Source organism: Rhinopithecus roxellana, chromosome 15 (genome assembly GCF_007565055.1).
Source record: "Rhinopithecus roxellana isolate Shanxi Qingling chromosome 15, ASM756505v1, whole genome shotgun sequence".
NCBI lineage: Eukaryota > Metazoa > Chordata > Mammalia > Primates > Cercopithecidae > Rhinopithecus > Rhinopithecus roxellana.
Genome location: NC_044563.1, coordinates 57,860,317 through 57,880,329, shown reverse-complemented (window position 1 = coordinate 57,880,329; position 20,013 = coordinate 57,860,317). Strand labels below are relative to the sequence as shown.

The 20,013-nt window shown below is 42.2% G+C and overlaps 1 protein-coding gene across 2 annotated transcripts in view; it reads right to left on the bottom strand.

Annotated features, from left to right (window-relative positions):
• The window catches only part of P4HA3 (prolyl 4-hydroxylase subunit alpha 3), a 38,454-nt gene extending 22,763 nt beyond the window's left edge, over positions 1 to 15,691 (bottom strand). For both annotated transcript variants that reach the window (XM_010366830.2, XM_010366829.2), the window contains exons 1-4: positions 15,437 to 15,691; positions 8,293 to 8,435; positions 6,463 to 6,686; positions 2,289 to 2,438 (exon numbers count right to left, since the gene is read on the bottom strand). In XM_010366830.2, coding sequence (XP_010365132.1) covers positions 2,289 to 2,438; positions 6,463 to 6,686; positions 8,293 to 8,435; positions 15,437 to 15,636 — 717 coding nt within the window. In that variant the 5' untranslated portion in view covers positions 15,637 to 15,691. The remainder of the gene's footprint in view (positions 1 to 2,288; positions 2,439 to 6,462; positions 6,687 to 8,292; positions 8,436 to 15,436) is intronic.
• Positions 15,692 to 20,013: the final 4,322 nt, after the last annotated feature.

Genomic DNA, 20,013 nt, shown 5'->3' with positions numbered 1-20,013 from the left:
AAAAGAACCAAATACAATTTCACATATCTTTAAAACTTGAAAGCCTTGTAATAAAGTAAAATTATATTTTACAAAGAACAAAGAGTTACTTTTGGTGTCTCAGTTAAGTTTCTTTGGAAATAGGTACACTAAGTAACATTAAATGAAAAGAGAACATATACATGTATGTATCATGTAATAAGAGCTGACATTTATCCAGCAAGTAGCATGTGCCATGCATGCATTTTGTTAAAGGCTTTGCCTGTATTAACTCACTCAATCCTCACAGCAACCCATTTGAGGTGAGTGTCATTATTCCTCTCTTACAAATAAGAAAATTGAGGCCCAGGGAAGCTAACTAAGTTGCCCATGTTTTCATAGCATTTGAACCAGGTCTGTCTGATTCCAGAGCCCACAGCTTAACCACTGTACTCTACCATCTCTCATTATTAGCAGTTACTAAAATTTTTTTTACTAAAATATATGAAATAAAATACATTAAATTTTATATGATAATGAAAGGTCCATGGGGACATTTACTTCCAGTTTACTAGGGAGTGAGAAGGAACATAAACCATCTATAAGATAATGCCTTATGTGTTCTGTTATTGGGGAATAAAAACGTGCTGTAAGAGCACCAAGGAGGAAAGCCTGGGGAGTGAGAACTCAGGAAGACTTCACAAAGTAGGTGACATTCGAACTGCGCCTTGTAAGATAAACAGAATTTCACCAGACAAAGGAGGATGCAGAAAGAGAATAGAAGAGAAATCCAAGCCATCAGGGTTAGAGGGAAACAAAACAAAACTAATCCATAATTGGGTACAGCACTTGAAACCCCGTCTTTCAGGGTAAGTTGCTTTAGTTTCTCTTCTCTGAGTCTTTCCATGTTGATTTTCCATTTCCTTCCTCTAGGAAAACTCAATTACTTCTCACCCTTTGTTACATCGCAGATATTCTATTTGGCTTTAACACACAGCAATTTAGCAGGAGAGTTAGGAAGAGAACACACACAGTTTTTTGTTTTTTTTTTCTTTGTTTCTTTCTTTTTTTTTTTTTTTTTTTGAGAAGCAGTTTCGCTTGTTTCCCAGGCTGGAGTGCAATGGCACAATCTCGGCTCACCACAACCTCCGCCTCTCGAGCTCAAGCGATTCTCCTGCCTCAGTCTCCTGAGTAGCTGGGATTACAGGCATGTGCCACCACACCCAGCTAATTTTTTTTTTTTCTTTTTTCATAGAGACGGGGTTTCTCCATGTTGGTCAGGCTGGTCTCGAACTCCTGACCTCAGGTGATCCGCCTGCCTCAACCTCCCAAAGTGCTGGGATTACAGGCGTGAGCCACCGCACCCGACCAACACAGACACAGTTTTACAACACAGATCCATTCACCAGGAACTTCCATGAAAGGAACAGGACTGTTTGCTGCACTGAAAGTAAATCTGTTTGGGCAGCAACACATGGGTTTGGACCACCCGCATCCTCCTCCCTTTTCTCAAGAAAAGGGGGAAAGAAAAAAAAAGGTAGGGAGCAGAAATGGTTTACTAGTTTTGGAAACTCTAGGGAACTGGTTCCATGGAGATTTTTGCAGCCTACCCTTGAAGACTGTACAACTCGGGTGGGAAATGGGGTTAGCTATACAAAAGCTATACCTTACCCAGTTATTGGTTAGTTTTGTTTATTGGCAGCTGCTTTATTTAGGGAAATGAACTTCTACATAAGGCACACCAGGGAGTAAGTAGATCAACAGTGCCATGGAAAAACAACACCTGGAGGAGGCACTGTGGCTGGTACTACAGAACAGTGATTCCAGCTCTGTAACTAGACACGAGTCACATTACAGTTGGACTCAACTGCAGATGAGAAAAGCTCATAATCAAACTTCTTTGTCCACGGCAATATCATGGGTAATATCTGTGATGAATTATGAGTTGCTGAGAGCACAAAAGAGTGATCTACATTTACTGTGAACCCACTAACCATTTGGGAATAAAGCAGCTGCTGCTACAGGTGATAAACTGCCTCCTACATGGGAAATAATGATTGTAAAGTAGTCAATGCATTGGAAAGAGCACTGGACTAATAGTCTAATCCTAGGTCTATAAGCTTTGTGACAAGTTAAGAGTCTTTTGGAGACTCAGTTTCCTCACATGCGATATATGGAAATGATAAAATAACTTCCTTGCTTGACTCACATTTGGTCCTACTGGGAAGATGAAACAGATGAAGATGTGAAAATGCTTAGAAATTGTAAAGCAGCTATAAAGGATTTCACTTAGTAAAATAAAAGAAAGTGAGCTTCACTTATTCCCTTACCTGGAAATAGGCAAAGGCCAAGTGATCCAAGGCATCTTCTAGACTTGCCTCATCCTCTGTCTTCCACTCTCCATAAGATCCTCGGAAGAGACTGACAGCCTCCTCCAGCCATGGAATGGCATGGTAATAATCCCCCATGTCATAGGCCACCTACACAGAACACACAGAACACAAGTACATCGCTAAAGCCTTATTCCACAGGTAGAAAAAGAAAATGACAATTCAAAGAATAAGAGGACCTTTGGAATCCAAGAAGGCAGGTTTTAATTTCAAACTCATTTTAATTCAATTTATTAAGCATCTACTATATACAATGCATTGTATTAGGTGGAGAGGAGACATAAGGGTTCTTATGCTTGAGGAATTTATAATCTGAAGGAGAAGAGAACATGACCTCAACTAACTTTAATTTGGGACAGAATGTCATGAGTGCTCCAAGGAAAATGCATACTATCCTGTGGTGGCACAGAGAAGGGAGGAGACTTGGGAATCTCAGAAAGCTTCATGCAGGAGGTAACATCTGAGACAGGCCTTCCTTGAAGAAGGAAAAGGATTTCGGTGAGCAGAGACTGGGAAGAAAAGCATTTTAAGATGAGGGAATGGCAGAAACAGAAATCTAAAGCAAGAATGTGTTCAAGCAGTCCATCGTGGCTGTAGCTAGGGTGAAGAGAAACAAAAAGTAAACTTGAAACAGCAGCATGGGCTAAGCAAATTACAGTCTTGAATATCATATTTTTAGGAAGATATTGCTGATAGCAATGTGAAGAATGGATTACATTCATTCATTCATTCATTCATTCATTCATTCATCTATTCAATATTTACTAAGTATTTTCTATGTGCCTGGTGGCCCTGTCCTGTAAGAGCTTAAATCAAGAGGGGGCCCGTGAGTAAGCCAATAATTGTAACACAATGCATTAGACACCATAACGAAGGCAGACATGGAATACTATGGAAGCTCAATGGATCTGTTCTGTATTAAATGCTGGAATGCCAGCAACATGGCAACATGTGCCAGACATAGCTCCTGTCTCCTCATAGTTTACAGTTAACTAGAATACCAGAGCTGCAAGTGGAATTTCCTGGAAGTTGATACTGGAGACAACATGGAATTGTAAAGTTACAGACTAGGAAGAACTCTTACAAAATGATCTAATTAGGGTGTAACTTCCTGACAGAGAAAAATCCTAGAGATATTGCAGTTCTGCAGCCTAAATAATAAATCATTTTTCCTTCAAGTCTGCCATTAACCTGTTGTTTCATTTTTCTGCACCTCAAGTCCTATTTGTAAAAAGATTGAGCTAAAAAATGCTAAAAATGACTGAACTTTTCACGACAAGTTAACTTGTTTAATTAAGATTTCCATGAATAACTTCAAGTCCCAGCAATATGGTAGACTGAAATAACTGGAATCCTTCCGAGCACAAATTCAGACACTTTGAATAAACTATAGAAAGTGTTATATTATATATTTTCAAGAAATAAAAAACCAGAAAATATCAGGTCCCAGAAACAAAAAAGGACTAAAAGCCCAAACCATAAGCTTATGAGCAGATGCTGACGTTCCTTAGGATGGGGGTGAGTGTTAATCATAGTAACCTTGGTGTTCAGTAACCTTGGGTTATAATGCCCATATGAGGATAGAAGAAGAGCTGTTCTTAGACCTGCCCCAAGCCCAGGAACTGAAACTAAGACACCCGCATGAAATTGGATTCTATAAAAAACTACACCTTAGGAGAAAAGGTAGACCAGAAAAAATTTGCCTGCTGCCTTAATGAGACAAGATTTGTTTGTTTCTGTCTAGCTCTGTGTAAGAATATTCTCAGTTTTGAACCTCTACTTCTTGTAAGTATAGGGTTTGAATCTGCAATATTCATATGGTTAAGGAACTCCTATGTCAATAAATGAATATAAAAATGGATCTAAGGCCAGTGAGAGCACCAGAGTTTCTGGAAGAAGAACACCCAAAACTCTCTGGAGGGATATTCCCACAACTCTAGGCACATGGATTCTCTTAGGGGGAAAATGTCCTGCTGAAAATAAGCTCCCAAACATGACAAACTGTATCAGGAAATAATCCATCCTGAGCAAGAGTCAACAGACACAATAGCATGATGATGGAATTAGACAATTAAGAATTTCAGAAGATAGGCTGGGTGCAGTGATTTATGCCTGTAATCCCAGCATTTTGAGAGGCTGAGGCAGGAGGATCACTTGAGGTCAGGAGTTCGAGACCATCCTGGGCAACACAGTGAGACTCTTATCTAAAAAGTAGCTGGACATGGTTGGGCACACCTGCAGTCCTAGCTACTTGGGAGGCTGAGGTGGGAGGATCACTTGAGCCCCCCAGGTGGGAGGATCTCTTGATCAAGGCTGCAGCGAGCCATGATTGTGTCACTGTACTTACTTGGATGGCAGAGCGAAACCCTAAGAAAAAAAAAAGAATTTCATAAACTAGAAACTTCATAATCCATAGAGGAAGGGATTGGGGAAGTATAGATGAAACAAATTTGGCCACATGTTGATAATTATTGAAGCTTATTCTGTGACTTGGCAATACCACTCCCAGGTATTCATCCAAGAGAAATGAGAATAAATGTCCATAGAAGGACATAAAAGGAGGTTAACAGTAGCTTTATTCACAGTAGCCCAAACTGGAAGCAATCCAAGAATCTGTCAACAGGAGACTGGATCAACAGTTTGTGGCATATTCATAGAATGGAATACTACCCAGCAATAAAGAGAAATCAACTACTAACAAATGATACAATATGGATGAATTCCACAGATATAATGTGCTGAGTGAAAGAAGCTGGACTCAGAAGGGCATATACTATATAGTTCAGGATCGCGGCTACCTGGGCAAGGGTGGAGCAGAAGGGGTGGGGTGAGTGATAAGGAGGATGAGTGGGGTTTTAGCTGTATGTAACATGTTTTTTTAAAAAATATATATTTTAAAAAATGAAACAAATATAGCAAAATTTGAACATATTTTCATTACAATAATAGATATAATTGCTTGCTATATTATTTTATGTCCTTTTCTTATATTTGAAAAGTTTTCTCTCTCAAAATAAGTAAATAAATATAGAAAGAAAGATTGCCAGTAAGACTTCCAGGAAGTGACTTACTAAATTTTCAACATACGGCTTTACTTTCAGAAAGGCCTCACTAATGAAGCATATGTTAGTACCATACATCAAACTATTTACCCGGCTTAAATTTAAATCAGCCATGAACATGATGATTGAGCTCTGATTCCGCTCAGGATCCCAGAAAAGAGAAAACGGTAAGTAGAGAGACTCAAGCAGCCCACTCTGCCTTAATTTGGAAGACTGACTCCCAAAATTTGGAATCAGGACACATGAGACCCACTCCCAGATCTGTTGACAAATACTGTAGGTGTCAGGAAAAATACACCTTACTGCAATAAACACTTTCAAAGTTAAAATGGATTTGCTCCATTGCTTTTTATGGCAAAGGCTGGCAAAGAGTATATTACAAAATGATCTCAAGTGTGATTACAACCTATAATCAAAGATCGGTTAAAGACCTCAGATGGGGGAGGGGGGGTTGTTTCTGAAGTCTATTTCCTTAAGTAATGTTAAAGCGAATGGCTTTAGATTTTGGACACTACTTTAATTTTGTATTTCTAAATGCTTAGGAAATGTTGCATTGGATTCCAGAAAGTCTCAGAAGGCTGTTTCCATGATCCTACCTTTCCATCACCATCTCTTATCCTTTTCCCCAACCTTGTGTCCCTGACCCCCTGATTTCCCTTTCTACCCAAGGGTTCATGCACTGGCCGGGTGCTATAGTTACGGTGACCAAAGGACCATTTTTCCCAGTTCATGTCTGTTGTTCTAGCATAATTAATAACACCTCTTTCAATCTCAAGAGTGTCCTAAGCATATAAACACCTTTATTACTATGGAAAGGGCCTGAGATTTGGAGTCAAGACTGGGTTCAAGCTTTAGTTCTGCACTTAAAATTGCATAATCTTAGGGCAAGTTATTTACCCTCTCTGAATCTTGTTTTCTTTCTCTGAAAATGGAAATATCAAATTTCCAAGTTTACTGTAAATATTAAAAAGAAGTAAAAGCAATCGGGACACAGTTATTTCATCCATAAGAAACCAGAGCCAAGCAACTGGCCCTCTCTCGAATATTGTTACCTTGCCGACTTGGAAGCAGTCATCCCCTGTGAGAGAAAAGAGCCGTTTGGGGCTGTACAGGTCAGTGATGGCAGAGCCAGTGACTCTCTGAAAGACACCTCGGGCCAGGCCTTTCACATTGAGCATGTACACGTCCTGCAGCCGCATCAGGGCCCTTGCTGCTCCCTCAAGGTCCTCAAAGGCTGGAAGGTCTTGCTCCACCTTCTCATAGCCATCCTTCAGAGCTGTAAAAGTAGTAAAAACATCAACCTGCCATTCAAGAAACAGGAGTTGGGCATTTAACACATGCAAGGCATGACCACCTGTTCAAATATTTAACGAGATCAAGTTGGATTTGTCTTTGTGTTCCTGGCACAGGGTGGATGCTTAATGCAATTCTGAACGAGGAACATTCAGAATGAGTGAATGAGGAATAAAAACTAAGGCACACAGCTTCATTATATTGTCCTATCCTGTATGTTTCCAGAAGTCTTGCTCTTTAGGGAAACAACTCTTCTTTTTCTTTCCTTTTCTTTTTTTTCTCTTCTCTTCTCTTTTCTTTCTTTCTTTTAATAGAAATAGGATCTTTTTCTGTTGCCTAGGCTGGAGCACAGTGGCATGATCATAGCTCATGCTTGAATTCCTGGGTTCAAGTGAGCCTCTCACCTCAGCCTTCTGAGTAGGCAGGACTTCAGGCACACGCCATCACATCCATCTAATTTAAATACAATTTTTTGTAGAGACAGGGTCTTGCTATGTTGCCCAAGCTGGTCTCAAACTCCTGGCCTCAAGTGATCTTTCCAACTTAGGCTCCTAAAGTGTTGAGATTATTGGCATGAGCAACCGCGCCCAGCCTCTTCTCACTGTTAGCTTTCCCAAAATCAACAAACTTCTTTTTTTTTTTTTTTTTTTGAGACAGGGTCTTGCTCAGTCACCCAGGCTAGAGTGCAGTGGTGTAATCTCAATCTCAGCTCACTGCAACCTCCACCTTCTGGGTTCAAGCGATTCTTGTGCCTCAGCTTCCCAAGTCTACAGGCATGTGCCACCATGCCTGGCTAATTTTTGTATTTTTAATAGGTTTCGCTATATTGCCCAGACTAGCCTCGAACTCATGAGCTCAACCAATCTTAGCCTCCCAAAGTGCTGGGATTACAGGCATGCGCCACTGCGCCCAGCCCAAAAGTCAACACTTTTTTTTCTTTTTTTGAGACAAAGTCTCACTCTGTCGCCCCAGGCTGGAGTGCAGTGGTGCGATCTTGGCTCACTGCAACCTCTGCCTCCCGGGTTCAAGCAATTCTCCTGCCTCAGCTCCCGAGTAGCTGGGATTACAGGCATGTAATCCCACCACATCCTGGTAATTTTTGTATTTTTAATAGAGACGGGGTTTCACCACGTTGGTTAGGCCGGTCTGGAACTCCTGACCTCAAGTGATCAGTCCACCTCAGCCTCCCAAAGTGCTGGATTACAGGTGTGAGCTACCGTGCCTGGCCGTCAACAAACTTCTTAAAGCACAAAGCAGAATAAATTGGGAAAGTGATCTTGCTATAGATGATAGTGTAGTGACAATTTAATGAAACAGAAACTACTAGAAGACGGTTATTTTCTATACATATATAAATGGAAGGATTTATCTTGTACTTCGTCACAGGATTGTATAATGTATAATGTATAATCATATAAACCGATTAGCAAGGGGGGCTAATTCTTTGTGCTAGCTAGAGCTAAGGATATTAAGTAATACCCACCTACTCCATTACCCTTTGAAATCACATCCCAACAGAATCTCTCTCCTGACTGGTGAGTCAGCAGATAGAATCTTCTCTCTTACCCTCCAGCCCTCCTCCTCATTACCTCGGATGTTCTCACTGGCCTCCAGACTATGTACCACATTCCTCCAGTCAGACTGTAGGCGTTTGATGAGAGTAAATGCAAGCAGAGGGTTAGCCACAGGGGTTGTTGAATCCTCATGCAAAGAAAGTACCTTGTCATAGAATCTGAAAGAAAGGAGTAGAATGATCTCACCTCCTGATATGACCACTACACCTAGGGAAGGCTGGCATGGTGTGTGTACATTAAGAGTAGCTAACATTGACATGCTGAACCTCTTCAGATTCACATAATAGTCCAACCAAAAAGCCATGCAAGCACAAAGAATATGAAAACTATAGATACAACAAAAGTAGGTCTGCTCTTTTGTTCATTGAATGAGTCAGTCTATATTAATCAATTACTGTATATCAGGCACCATGCTAGAGATATAAAGGCAAGACAGGGTCCAGCTCTCACAGGGATCACAAAGTCTTTTTCTCCTGTCATCACTGTATATGCAATACTTAGTATCTGGTAGAAACTCAAAAACACTATTGAATTAATTATAACCACTGTGATGTGTGCTATATAGTGGTCCCCAACCTTTTTGGCACCGGGGATGAGTTTCATGGAAAACAATTTTTTTCCACAGACCAGGAGCATTGGGGGATGGTTTTGGGATGAAACTGTTCCACCTCAGATCGTCAGGTATCAGTTAGATTCTTATAAGGAGCACGCAACCTAGATCCCTTGCATGTGCAGTTCACAACAAGGTTCACGCTCCTATCAGAATCTAATGCCGCCGCTGATCTGACAGGAGGCGGAGCTCAAGCAGTAATGCTCCCTTGCCCACCACTCACCTCCTGCTGGGGGGTCTGCCTCCTAACAGGCCATGGACTGGTACCGGTCCCTGGCCCAGGGGTTGGGGACATCTCTGCTATGAGAGAAGTGAGCATATAATGCTGCAGCTGTGCAGGCAGGGCAGCTCACCCAGGTGGGAGTTAGAAGGGGGAAGGAAAGGCTTCCAAGAAGAGATGGCATTTGATCTGAATCTGAAAGGATTTGTTAAAATACTGAAAGCTATGACTTATTGAGCTCCTACCATTAATCGCCCCCCACCTTCGGACCTACCCTTAGTGTAGATTTAATTTTACCCATTCCACGGAGAGGAAACAGAAACAAAGCCACACTGTTAGTAAAGGGCAAAGCCAGGATGGAACCTAAGTCTGACTAACTCCGAAACCTGAGTTCTCAGCTGATTATGCTATATGGTTTCTTAAGGAGCTAGAACAAAGAAGAGAAGAAGAGTATTTTTCAAGCCAACAGGAACCATTAGTGTACAAAGGCACAGAGGCTTGAGATATATTTGTAGTAAGTCAATCTACACTAGTTATTTGCTAGATGTCAGACTCCATGCGAGATTCTAAGGATACAAAGGCAAGATGGGGTCCAATACTCAAGGATTTCATGGATAAGAAAATAACTTTTTTTCTCATCACTCTATACCTAAATTCAATACATATTTCTATGAAAGAATGAATGAAGAATACTCTCCTAAGAGCTAAGGACAAAATTCTGAATAAGGAAATAATCTTGGTCTCAAGGATCCACAGTTTAGTGAGTAAGGAATATACAAATAATTACATTACAGATGCAATAACAGATTTAAGAACAAGGCTTGGTGGGGAAGACAGAGAGGGGATGATTAATTCGGCCAGAGAAGGTTAGAGAAGGCTTTAAGTGAGAGTGGTACTGTTAAAACTATGACTTGTTCACATATATAAATGTGAGAGAGGGTGGGGAGGAGGCCACTTCAAAACTGCAAGCACAAGACAAGGAGAGTCTGAACCACGACAGCGACGGAGAATGGACTGGGTTCAAGGAAGGAGTTTAGGAAGTGGTGATGACTGTAAAGCGGAATAAGAGGTGGGATTGTCCAGCACACTTTCAACCTTTCTAGCTTGGCAACAATTGCAGAAAAGGGCAGAAATGATAGGGCCTGAAGTGATCATCTTTCTAGTTAATTTCCCTTCTCCAGTGTCCTTCAACAATGTTCACATAGGCAAAAGATGCTGGTATACTATGGTTAATTCCATTTCTAAAACACCAATGGAATTTATATTCCTGAAATTTATTATCTATAACAGGACACATTAAGGGTACTATTCCTGCTCTCCAAGAGTTTTCCCCCTCATTTTAAAATTATTAACTTCAAAAACAGTATAACAAGAATGGAAGTAGAAGAAAAAAGAGTTTGTGCAAAGTGAAAAAAAATGAACGTGTGCAAGCGCACAGGAGACTATGAGTCCTTTGGCAAGAGTGGGGAACTTCTGCGAGGAGACAGAGATGAAAGTGAAAAATAGAGGAAGTGGCAGGGTGATAGGATTTCAACCCCTTGCAGCAGAGTCCGATCTGAGGATTTCTAAAGAGTGAGGTCCTTAACTATGAAATGAAGCCTGAAATAGAAGACGACGGTCTTGAGGCTTCCAAGGAGCCGAATGTTCAATTCAACATAAACTAAGGAACAAGAATCTGGACCTGGGTCTCCCAGTGGGAAATGGGAAGCCTGTCAAGTCCCAGGGTGTCTCTGATCCCAAAGACAAGGCAGTCTGTGAGCTGAAGCTCTAGGGTTTTGAAATGAAACCAGCCTCCAGGGTGTGGGAACTTTACTACCCATTGTTTCCTGCTTTGGCTCCACATGGAACTACTTAGGGAAAGATATTCCACTGCTAGATGAAAAAACTTAACAAGCGGAGACTTGGGCTTGAGTCCAGCTTAAAGAGTAGGTGTCCAGGAACAACTGAGGCTGAGAGGGCAGTGATTGTATAAGACAGCTGGATAGGAAGGAGCTGGGGGAAGACCCGAGACTTATTCTGACCCAGCCTCCAACTATCACTCAGTTTCCTCATCCATAAAATGAAAGAACTGGTCTAGTCTAGAAGATTTATATGGATCTTTTCAGCATGCACATTCTGTTATTTCTTCTGATCACCCCTTCCACAACTGAATAAACAGATTCCTCATTAGCTTGAGGACTAATGTTTAACAGGAATCAGAGGAAACTGAGGCACAAAGGTAAAATGGTAAAGCAGAGAGGCGAATATTTGCCCCAAGTCATGCATCAAATCAAATGTGCTGTCTACTTCCTTGTTTTCTTAGCACCCCTCCTTGCATTTTGGGGTTGATTTGTTTAGGTCAGGGTTTGATCTCTATTGCAGCACATCAATTCAGTCCAGTGTTTAGATATGCCACTTTTCTGTCACACAAAGAAAAAAATCTCTCAATTGATAACTGAGGTTGACTTAGAATTCAAAAGTTGGCCCTAGCCCAGCCTCTGAGCACACAGCGGTTTCCAGAGTCTGGAAACTGAGTTACTGGATGCTGAATTCAAACCTCAGGGTTTCCTAAATGTCTTTTTGCTTTGACAAATACTGCTGAGAATGGAAAATCAGATCCTTTCCTTCAAGAATCTGCACATAAAATTTGCAACCCAATCCCTGCATTAAACATAGCCTGGGCAGGTTATCCAACCACAATACATGGGCTATTTCACTTCAATATGTTTTGCCTTTGGAATTCAGAAATGGTTTTGCCTCAGTTCTTCTGGGACATTCTTAATGCTTAATCCTTAGCACAGAAAAAAATTGCTGCTGACACTTCTCTTTCACTCTTGGTGGTGTTTTAAATTACAAAAACAGCAACAACAAAAGCTAGGGTAAACTCTCTTTATATACATAACTAGTATACGTACCATACTGGCATATAACCATATATACTATAAAAGTATAATTTTTATTCATTAACTTGGAGTAGGGAGTAATTCCAACCTCAAGAATATTGCATTTTTCTATCTCAACCGAACCTTGGAAACAGCCTCTCAAGTTACATAAAATCACCAGATTGGGAGTATAGAAAAATTAGCAAGAACTGCCAAAATCCTTGTTTTAAAAAGCAAACATAAAGGCTGGGCGTGGTAGCTCATGCTTGCAATCCCAACACTTTGGGAGTATGAGGAGGGAGGATCAATCACTTCAGGCCAGGAGTTCAAGACCAGTCTGGGCAAGAAAGTAAGACCCCGTCTCTACCAAACCAAACCAAACCAAACCAAACAAAAACAAAAACAAAAAAACCCCAGCCAGGCATGGTGCGCATGGTGGTGCGCACCCGTAGTCCTAGTTACTTGGTAGGCTCAGGCAGGAGGATCACTTGAGCCACAGGTTTGAGGTTACAGCAAGCTATGATAGAGCTGCTGCACTCTAGCCTGGGTGACAGAGCAAGACCCTGTCTCTTAAAAAGCAAACATTTCACTGGGTTTTAGAGCAGTCACTAGAGAAGAGAATGATAGAATGCCAGTCTTCAAAATATCAAACTAAACTACAAAATTAAATGTTCATAAGTCACCTGAGAAAATAATCGGGAACTTTTCTGATTTGTTTTTTATCTAGGCTGTCACAATCCTAGTTAATCCTTAGAGCCAAAAGTGGGGCCTAGTTTCACTAGTTGGTCTTAAAATAAAATAAAATAAAATAAAATAAAATAAAATAATAAGCATAAAGGCTTAGCATTTGTCCAGCAATTGTTACATGCCAGGCACAATGATAAATACTTTTACATGGTACTCTTAATCCTTCAACAACCCTATGGTGATAGGTACTATTTTTATCATCATTTTAAAGATTAGGAAACTAAAGCTCAAAGAGGTAAAGTAACTTGTCCCAGATCAGAGCCAATGATTCAAAGAGAGGTCTGTTAAACTCCTGAATTTACCGTTCACCACCATGTCCTGTGGCCACTAGTAAAACCTCAGTTAGTTAGGGGCTTGGTCTATGTCTTGGTATAACAGATAAAAGAAGTGGTAGGGATAACATAGCATAATAGGAAAAAAGTTGGATAAATAGTCAAAACAACTGTGTCCTAGTCCTGATTTGCTACCTGTTAGATTTATTAATACAATCTTAAATAAGCAATTAGACTTTAGTTTTCCTGGGTTTTAACTGATTTCTCAACAGTTAACAGTGTAATACAAATCTATTTCAAAGCACTGTGTGTGAGAGAGAATCAAATGAAATACGGTTTGTATGAGACCTCCTGCTGCGACAAAGTTGTGGCAATGATAATGGTGGAAAGACAGTGAAAGAGACCAGCATGGCGGAGTAGGGTTGGCCAGCTGCTTTGGCCAAAATGCTTTGAGTGCTCTCTTCTGAGAATGTAACCTGAAAGACCAGCACAGGGATTCTGACCCCCCATTCCCGTCTCCATCTGAGCTACCCAAAGAAAGAGATTACTGGTATGAAAACAAGCATGGGTAGCAGGGAGCATGCTGGCCTCTGAAATCAAGCAGAAAAAAGTCTTTCCTATTTCCACCAATAAGCTTGGACTCCAATGACTCTGGGCTATGAACAAAAAGAAAACATTTGGCTCAGTCAGCATGGACCCATAGAATACTAGACAACTATGCTATACCAAAAAGTGACAATAATTATTGAAATGATCTTCATTTATTGTTAAAATTAATACATACTTATATTGTACATTGTCACACTATTTCAAGCTGTTTATATGCAAGCCACATACTTAAGGACAAGCACCAAATTAGCTCATTCAGTCACTATTAACCAGATCTCTCACAAATACTTTCCACCCACAAAATGTATTTTCTTCTACATAGCTCTCTCTCACAGTCATGGGGTCTCAAAGTTTTGCACAGGGTGACAATGGGTTTGGGGGTCACACTGGACCTCAGAGTCACTCCCCATTCCATATACCTTCTTCTCATGTCACCCCAGAATCAGTATTACTATCACATACACTCACGCAAAGTTTTAAAAGCGGTGCATTGTGCCGTCTTAGCTCAGTGAGAAGGTCGTCACGTGATGTAAGTACAATATTAATATATCCAAATAGTGACGTGGTCATAACCACTCTGTCAGTGTTGTAGGCTTCTTGATGTCCCAAACAGAGAAGGCGCAGCACATATTCATACAGATGGTATCATATACAATCATTTATCTTTCATTTTTCTCAGTTGGACACTGCCAAAGTTGATACGTGACTATGGGGCCTCAGTATCCCAAGTCTAACAATCTTTTATGCCACAGTGTGTAGCACTAGAGTTTGTTGATTGTATATCAAAACAATATTAGCTGAGCATCCGCTGCTGTGTGCTATACTTAGTATCTTCTGCATCAAGTATGTTTTTTCACAGTGCTTTTTTGATAACAAATATGTTGACACACATATAACATCTCAGTTATCATTTATTTCGTATTTAGAGAGCTTCTACATGTGTAAGGAGAAGGAAGAACTGAAGACATAGAGGGTAGTGGACATCTGTGATTCACAGTCATGGTGCTACAGACCCGAACTCCTTGAGGGCAGAGTTGGCTCTTGTTCACCATTTTATCCCCACTACCTGGAACACTGCCTGGCTCTTAGTAGGCACTCAAAAATATGTGTTCTATGAATTAATGAACTGAAGCATTATTCATATAGCGACCTGTACAGTTACTCAGCATCACTCACATGCAGAGTATGATATCCACAGCGTCGTGCCCATCCAGTGCCAATGACACGTAAATCTCACATATGGTGAAAGACTGTCATCTGACTCCTAACACTAAACATCAGCTCACTAGGTCATGCGGTGTTTCACGATCGCCCCTTGAAAGGTCAATACTTGCATAGCTAAAGCGTCACCACATTCTCTCCATGTCACTCTCACAGTGTCTCTGTCACAGCACCGTCCACTGAGTCTGTGTCAGTGTGACACAGGGCCTGGGGATCACACAGCTTCGCACAGCACATTGTGAGGTCCTAGAGTCACCCCACCCCGCTCTTCCACAGTGTCTCAATTTCACTGTGTGACGCTGGATATGGGGGGGTGCCACCGTGTGTGTTATGGAGTCTGCAGTCCCACACAGTGTGACCCAACCCTCGCCAACACCTCATGTCACGGAGTGTCGGCGTCCCACACAGTGTGACAATGGGTCTGGGGGGTCACACTGGCCCTCAGAGCCACTCCCCACCCCACGCCACAATGTCTCAGTCGCACGGTGCGACAGTGGGTCTGGGGTCCCACGCAGCATGACAATGAGCCTGGGGTCATACTCAACCTGAGTCACCCCACGCTGCTGCACAGTGTCTCCCACTGAGGCCCCTCGGTCGCTCCCACTCGCCGTGCCCTCACCTAGTCAGGTCCCGCAGCCGCGCCTCCTCCCCGCGCAGGTACCGCCTCAGCAGCCCCAGCAGCCGGCGTTCGGGCCCTAGGGCGCGCGCCACGCTGGTCAGCGCCGAGAACGTGTCGCCCCGCGCCGCAGCCCTTTCTGGGTCTCCTGTCCCGAGCGCCAGCACCGCCAGCAGCGCCGCCAGCCGCGCCCCTGGACCCATCGCCAGCGCTAGCGCACTTCTCAGACAGTCCTGGCCTCGCGGCGCCAGCCGCTCTTGCCCTGGCCAGCCCCGCCCCTTTCCCCGCCCCCTCCCGGCTCAGGCCACGCCCCTGGCCCCGGTCAGTCCCCTCCGCCGCCCAGTCTCGCCCCACGCCCCCTGCCTCCTTCCTTGTTTCAACGCCTCACCTCGCTCTCTAGCCCTCAGCTCCTCGGAATGCGTGGGGGCTTCCTGCAACATCAGTGTCAGCCGCCCTCCACTAAATCGCGACCCTGTGAAGGTGTTTCCACTGTGCCCATCACACTAGGAGAAACTGAGGCGGGGGCGGGGTGAGCGATGAATTCACAGGTCTAAGGCTGTGACCATCCCCAAATATTGTTAACACCATGCTGACAGCATCCCTAAAATATCCGCCCCTCTGTACCATGGAGTGGGAATACACAAACACCACTGGATCCCCACAGAAGAGCCAATGTTGCGTGTGTGAATAGCTGCGCAGGCAAAGAGCGGCAAGAGGGCAGCGGGCAGGAAAACCCTCACAGAGGGCGTGACATCTGAGCTATCTGAAGGATGAATAGGACTCTGTCAGGATGTGAGTGTATGACAAATCTAGGACTTACAGAACCTGAAACTCTGGGGTCCTGATGTCACTGCTTTACACAATATACCTAGAGTCACTTAGGCAAACAAAAATATTGCTATTATTATAGCCTACTAGGCTACTTACTCTATTTCCCCCTTCTTAATCATTTCCCAGGCAATGTTCATTCATTCAACAAATATTTATTAGCACCTATGTTAATGTGCTGACCACACAGAGAAATAGCAGATCCAATCCTGGACTCAAAGGAGGAGACAGATATGTAAACAAGTAATCACAATAAAGTGCTGTCAGAGTAACTGAGGGTTGTGCAACGTGCAATGGCAACACTGAAGAAGGAACCCTCATCTAGGGGGTGGAGAGGGCTTCAGAGAGGAGATAATGTGTGCTGGTTCAAAAGGATGAAGAAAATCGGAAGTTGATAGGCAAGGGAGGAGTGGGCTTTCCTGGCAGAAGGTACCTGTGCGTGACAAGGTTTGGAGGTAGAAAACAGTTTGAGTTCCAGAAATGATGAGAAGTTCCTTGTGCTTGAAACTATCAGATTGCGAAGGGCCTTTGCATGCCATACTAAGAAATTTAGGTGCTTTTCCTCTATGAAAATCCAGTGGAAGTTTTTAAGGTGGCAATAATTGTAATAACAATGGCAATAGTAAACACAGCAGTTAATACTTACTGTTTCCTGTGTGGCAGGGGCCATCCAGAATATTTTACATATATTAACTCATTTAATTGCTATCCAGAGTATTTTATATATATTAACTCATTTAATTCTCATGCTGACCTTACAGCCTAGGTAGTAGTAGTATTCTTATAGCATTGTTAGCCCCACTTTACCAATGAGAAGACTGAGTTGTAGGGACAATCAATAACCTACTCAATGTTAATCACTTGTGGACCACATTTGAGGTGTGCTGGTAAACCAGCTCTCTAAGAAAAAAATTAAAGTTCTGATTTGTGGCATTTGCCAATTTCTTTGGTGTCAATTCTCCCACAGTGGCTGATTTCAACATAAGAATATTTCATCACTGACTGCGGTTGGATAAAGATGCTAACAATCAATTCTTGTGAGCTGGGGTGAGCCAGCTCCAGCACACCACTGCTTGTGTAGACATGGAGATGTACCACACAGATCCCCCTTCAAAGAATTGCTGCACAGCTGCAGGGAATGTGAAGAAAGCTGTAGGAAGCTGCAGAAGAGTCTCCAGCGGTCAGCTGCTTTAGGGTCTATCCTACAACAGAGAGCAGTCTTGCCTAGGGAAATTTCCTTCCTGGGGCAACCCTAACCCAGCAACGGAGCAAGGTGAGGGAATCAAGGCCTAGCCATTTTGGTCCTTCGTGAGCCAATTCTTACAGGCAATACTAGCTCCAGCACACCTGCCACCTTGATTAAGGCTTCATCAAGCCTCTTTGACTTCTTCCTCTGCCCTTTCTTGCTTCCTTTCCCTTTCATAGATGTTGATCTCTAATAAACATCTTGCACCTCAAACTCCATCTGAGCCTCTGTTCCTAGAGAACCCAATCTGTAACATCAACTCAATCAACATACATAGTAAGTGGTAGAGAAGGGACTTGAATCCAGGTCATGTGGATCCTCATTCCATATTCTTAATCACTAACAGGCAGATTTACCCAGAAGGTTTTGAAGATTAAGCTTCAAGGCTCCTACTTTGCACAAACTCTTTCCAACTGAGTAGCCTTCCCATAGAAGCTGCTCTGACCATAGAAGAATAGGGACTGTGGTAGGCAGAATCACGCCCTCCCTCCAAAGATATGCATGTGTTGATTCCCAAAACCCATGACTGTGTTACCTTACATGGCACAAGAGACTTTACAGATGTGATTAGGTTAACGATCTTGACATTGGAGGATTATGCTGGTTTATCTTGGTAGTCCCGATGCAATCATGAGGGTCCTTAAATGTCATAGAAAGAAATGTGACAATGGAAGCAAAGTCAGAAAGATTTAAAGATATTTAACACCATATTGCTGACTTTAAAGATGGAAGAAGAGGCCACCAGTCAAGGATTGTGAACAGCTTCTAGAAGCTGGAAAGGCAAGGAAACAGATTCTCCTCTAGTGCCTCCAAAAGGAACAGAGACCTGCTGACACGTTGATTTTAGTCCAGTAAAACCCATTTCAGACTTCTGAACTCCAGGACTGCAAGACAATATATGTGTTGTTTTAAGCCACTGTGTTTGTGGTCATTTGTTTCAGCAACATTAGGAAACTGATAAAGGAACCCAAAGGTATCTGTTTTGTATTGTCTCTATCTCTTTAGCCCAAATGGGCAGTACTTCTATTGATAAAATTATCTTAAAACCTTTGAGGATTTCCTATAAATTTTACTGGAGTTCTTTCCATTAGACAAAAACCATATCTATATTTCTTCCCAAGAAGTGCCCTTCTCTCACTTGGGCTGGGACTCAGGGTGGTGGTACAACAGTCTTAAAAGTCTTTTTATTTTTTTAGAGATAGGGTCTTGCTCTGTTGCCAGATTGGAGTGCAGTGGCATGATCATGACTCACTATAGCCTTGAACTCCCAGGCTCAAGTGATCCTCCTGCCTCAGCCTCCTGAGTAGCCGGGACTACAGGCACATGCCACCATGCCCAGCTCGTTTTTGTATTTTTTGTAGAGACAGGGTTTCACCATGTTGCCCAGGCTGGTGTTGAACTCCTGGCCTCAAGTGATCCCCCTACCTTGGCCTCCCAAAGTGCTGGGATTACAGGTGTGAGCCACCATGCCCAGCCAGCCCTAAGATTCTTAGAAGCATTTCTTTTTCCTGGTTGAAATATAAGGTACACCCATAAGATTCTTAGAGACCTTCTACAAAACCACAATATAACCACCAATATTAGGAAACTAACATTGACAAAATACTAATACTTCGAGTTCACATACCTTCTTCAAATTTTCTTGATTGTACCATTTAAATGTGTTGTGAATCTAGGATCCTATCCAGGACTATTTGTGTTGTTGTCATATCTCTTTAGTGTTCTTCAATCTGGTACTGTTCCTCAATCTTTGCTTACTCTCTACTATCGCGACACATTTGAAGATAACAGGCCAGTTAGTTTTTGGAATGTCTCAATTTGAGTCTGTCTGATGTTTCCTCATGAGTAGATGCAACTTTGGCAGGAACACAACAGGAATAATTCTTTGTTCTTCTCAGTGCATCATGTCAGGAGGCATAGTATGTTGATTTGTCCCATTGCTGGTGGTGTTAATTTTCAGTACTTGCTATAAATTATGTATGCCTGGTTCCTCCAGCATAAAGTTAATGAAAAAGTATTTTCTACTTATTAATTGGTAGGTTGTTACTACTTATTGGCATTCTCTGGTAATATAGAGCTTTCTCTTCTGTCCCAGTTATTAACTTATTCATTTATTTCAATATGTATGAGTTCATACATGCTATTGAAAGAATTTTAATTAACAATTTATTTGATGCTCAAATTATTCTGCAGTTGTCCTGGCCAACACAAGTTGACTAACCCCTTCAATATGGCTCTTGTGTCCTTTTGATATGTCCCCTTTACTCCTCTCATTCTATACTTTGTTATTTATAAGCTATTGCAGGTAATCTTGTACTTTCTTTCCCAGCCTCAGTCCCAGAATCAGGTATTTCTCCAAGGAGTGCTGGTTCCTTTTAACGGAAAAGAGTATTCAGAAACCAAGATTTGGGTGCTGGTGTGCTTACTGTGACTGGGATGCTGCTGCCCTCAGGTTCTTTCAGCAGATAGAGCTAGGAAATTGTATATAATAATTTTGTTAAATTTA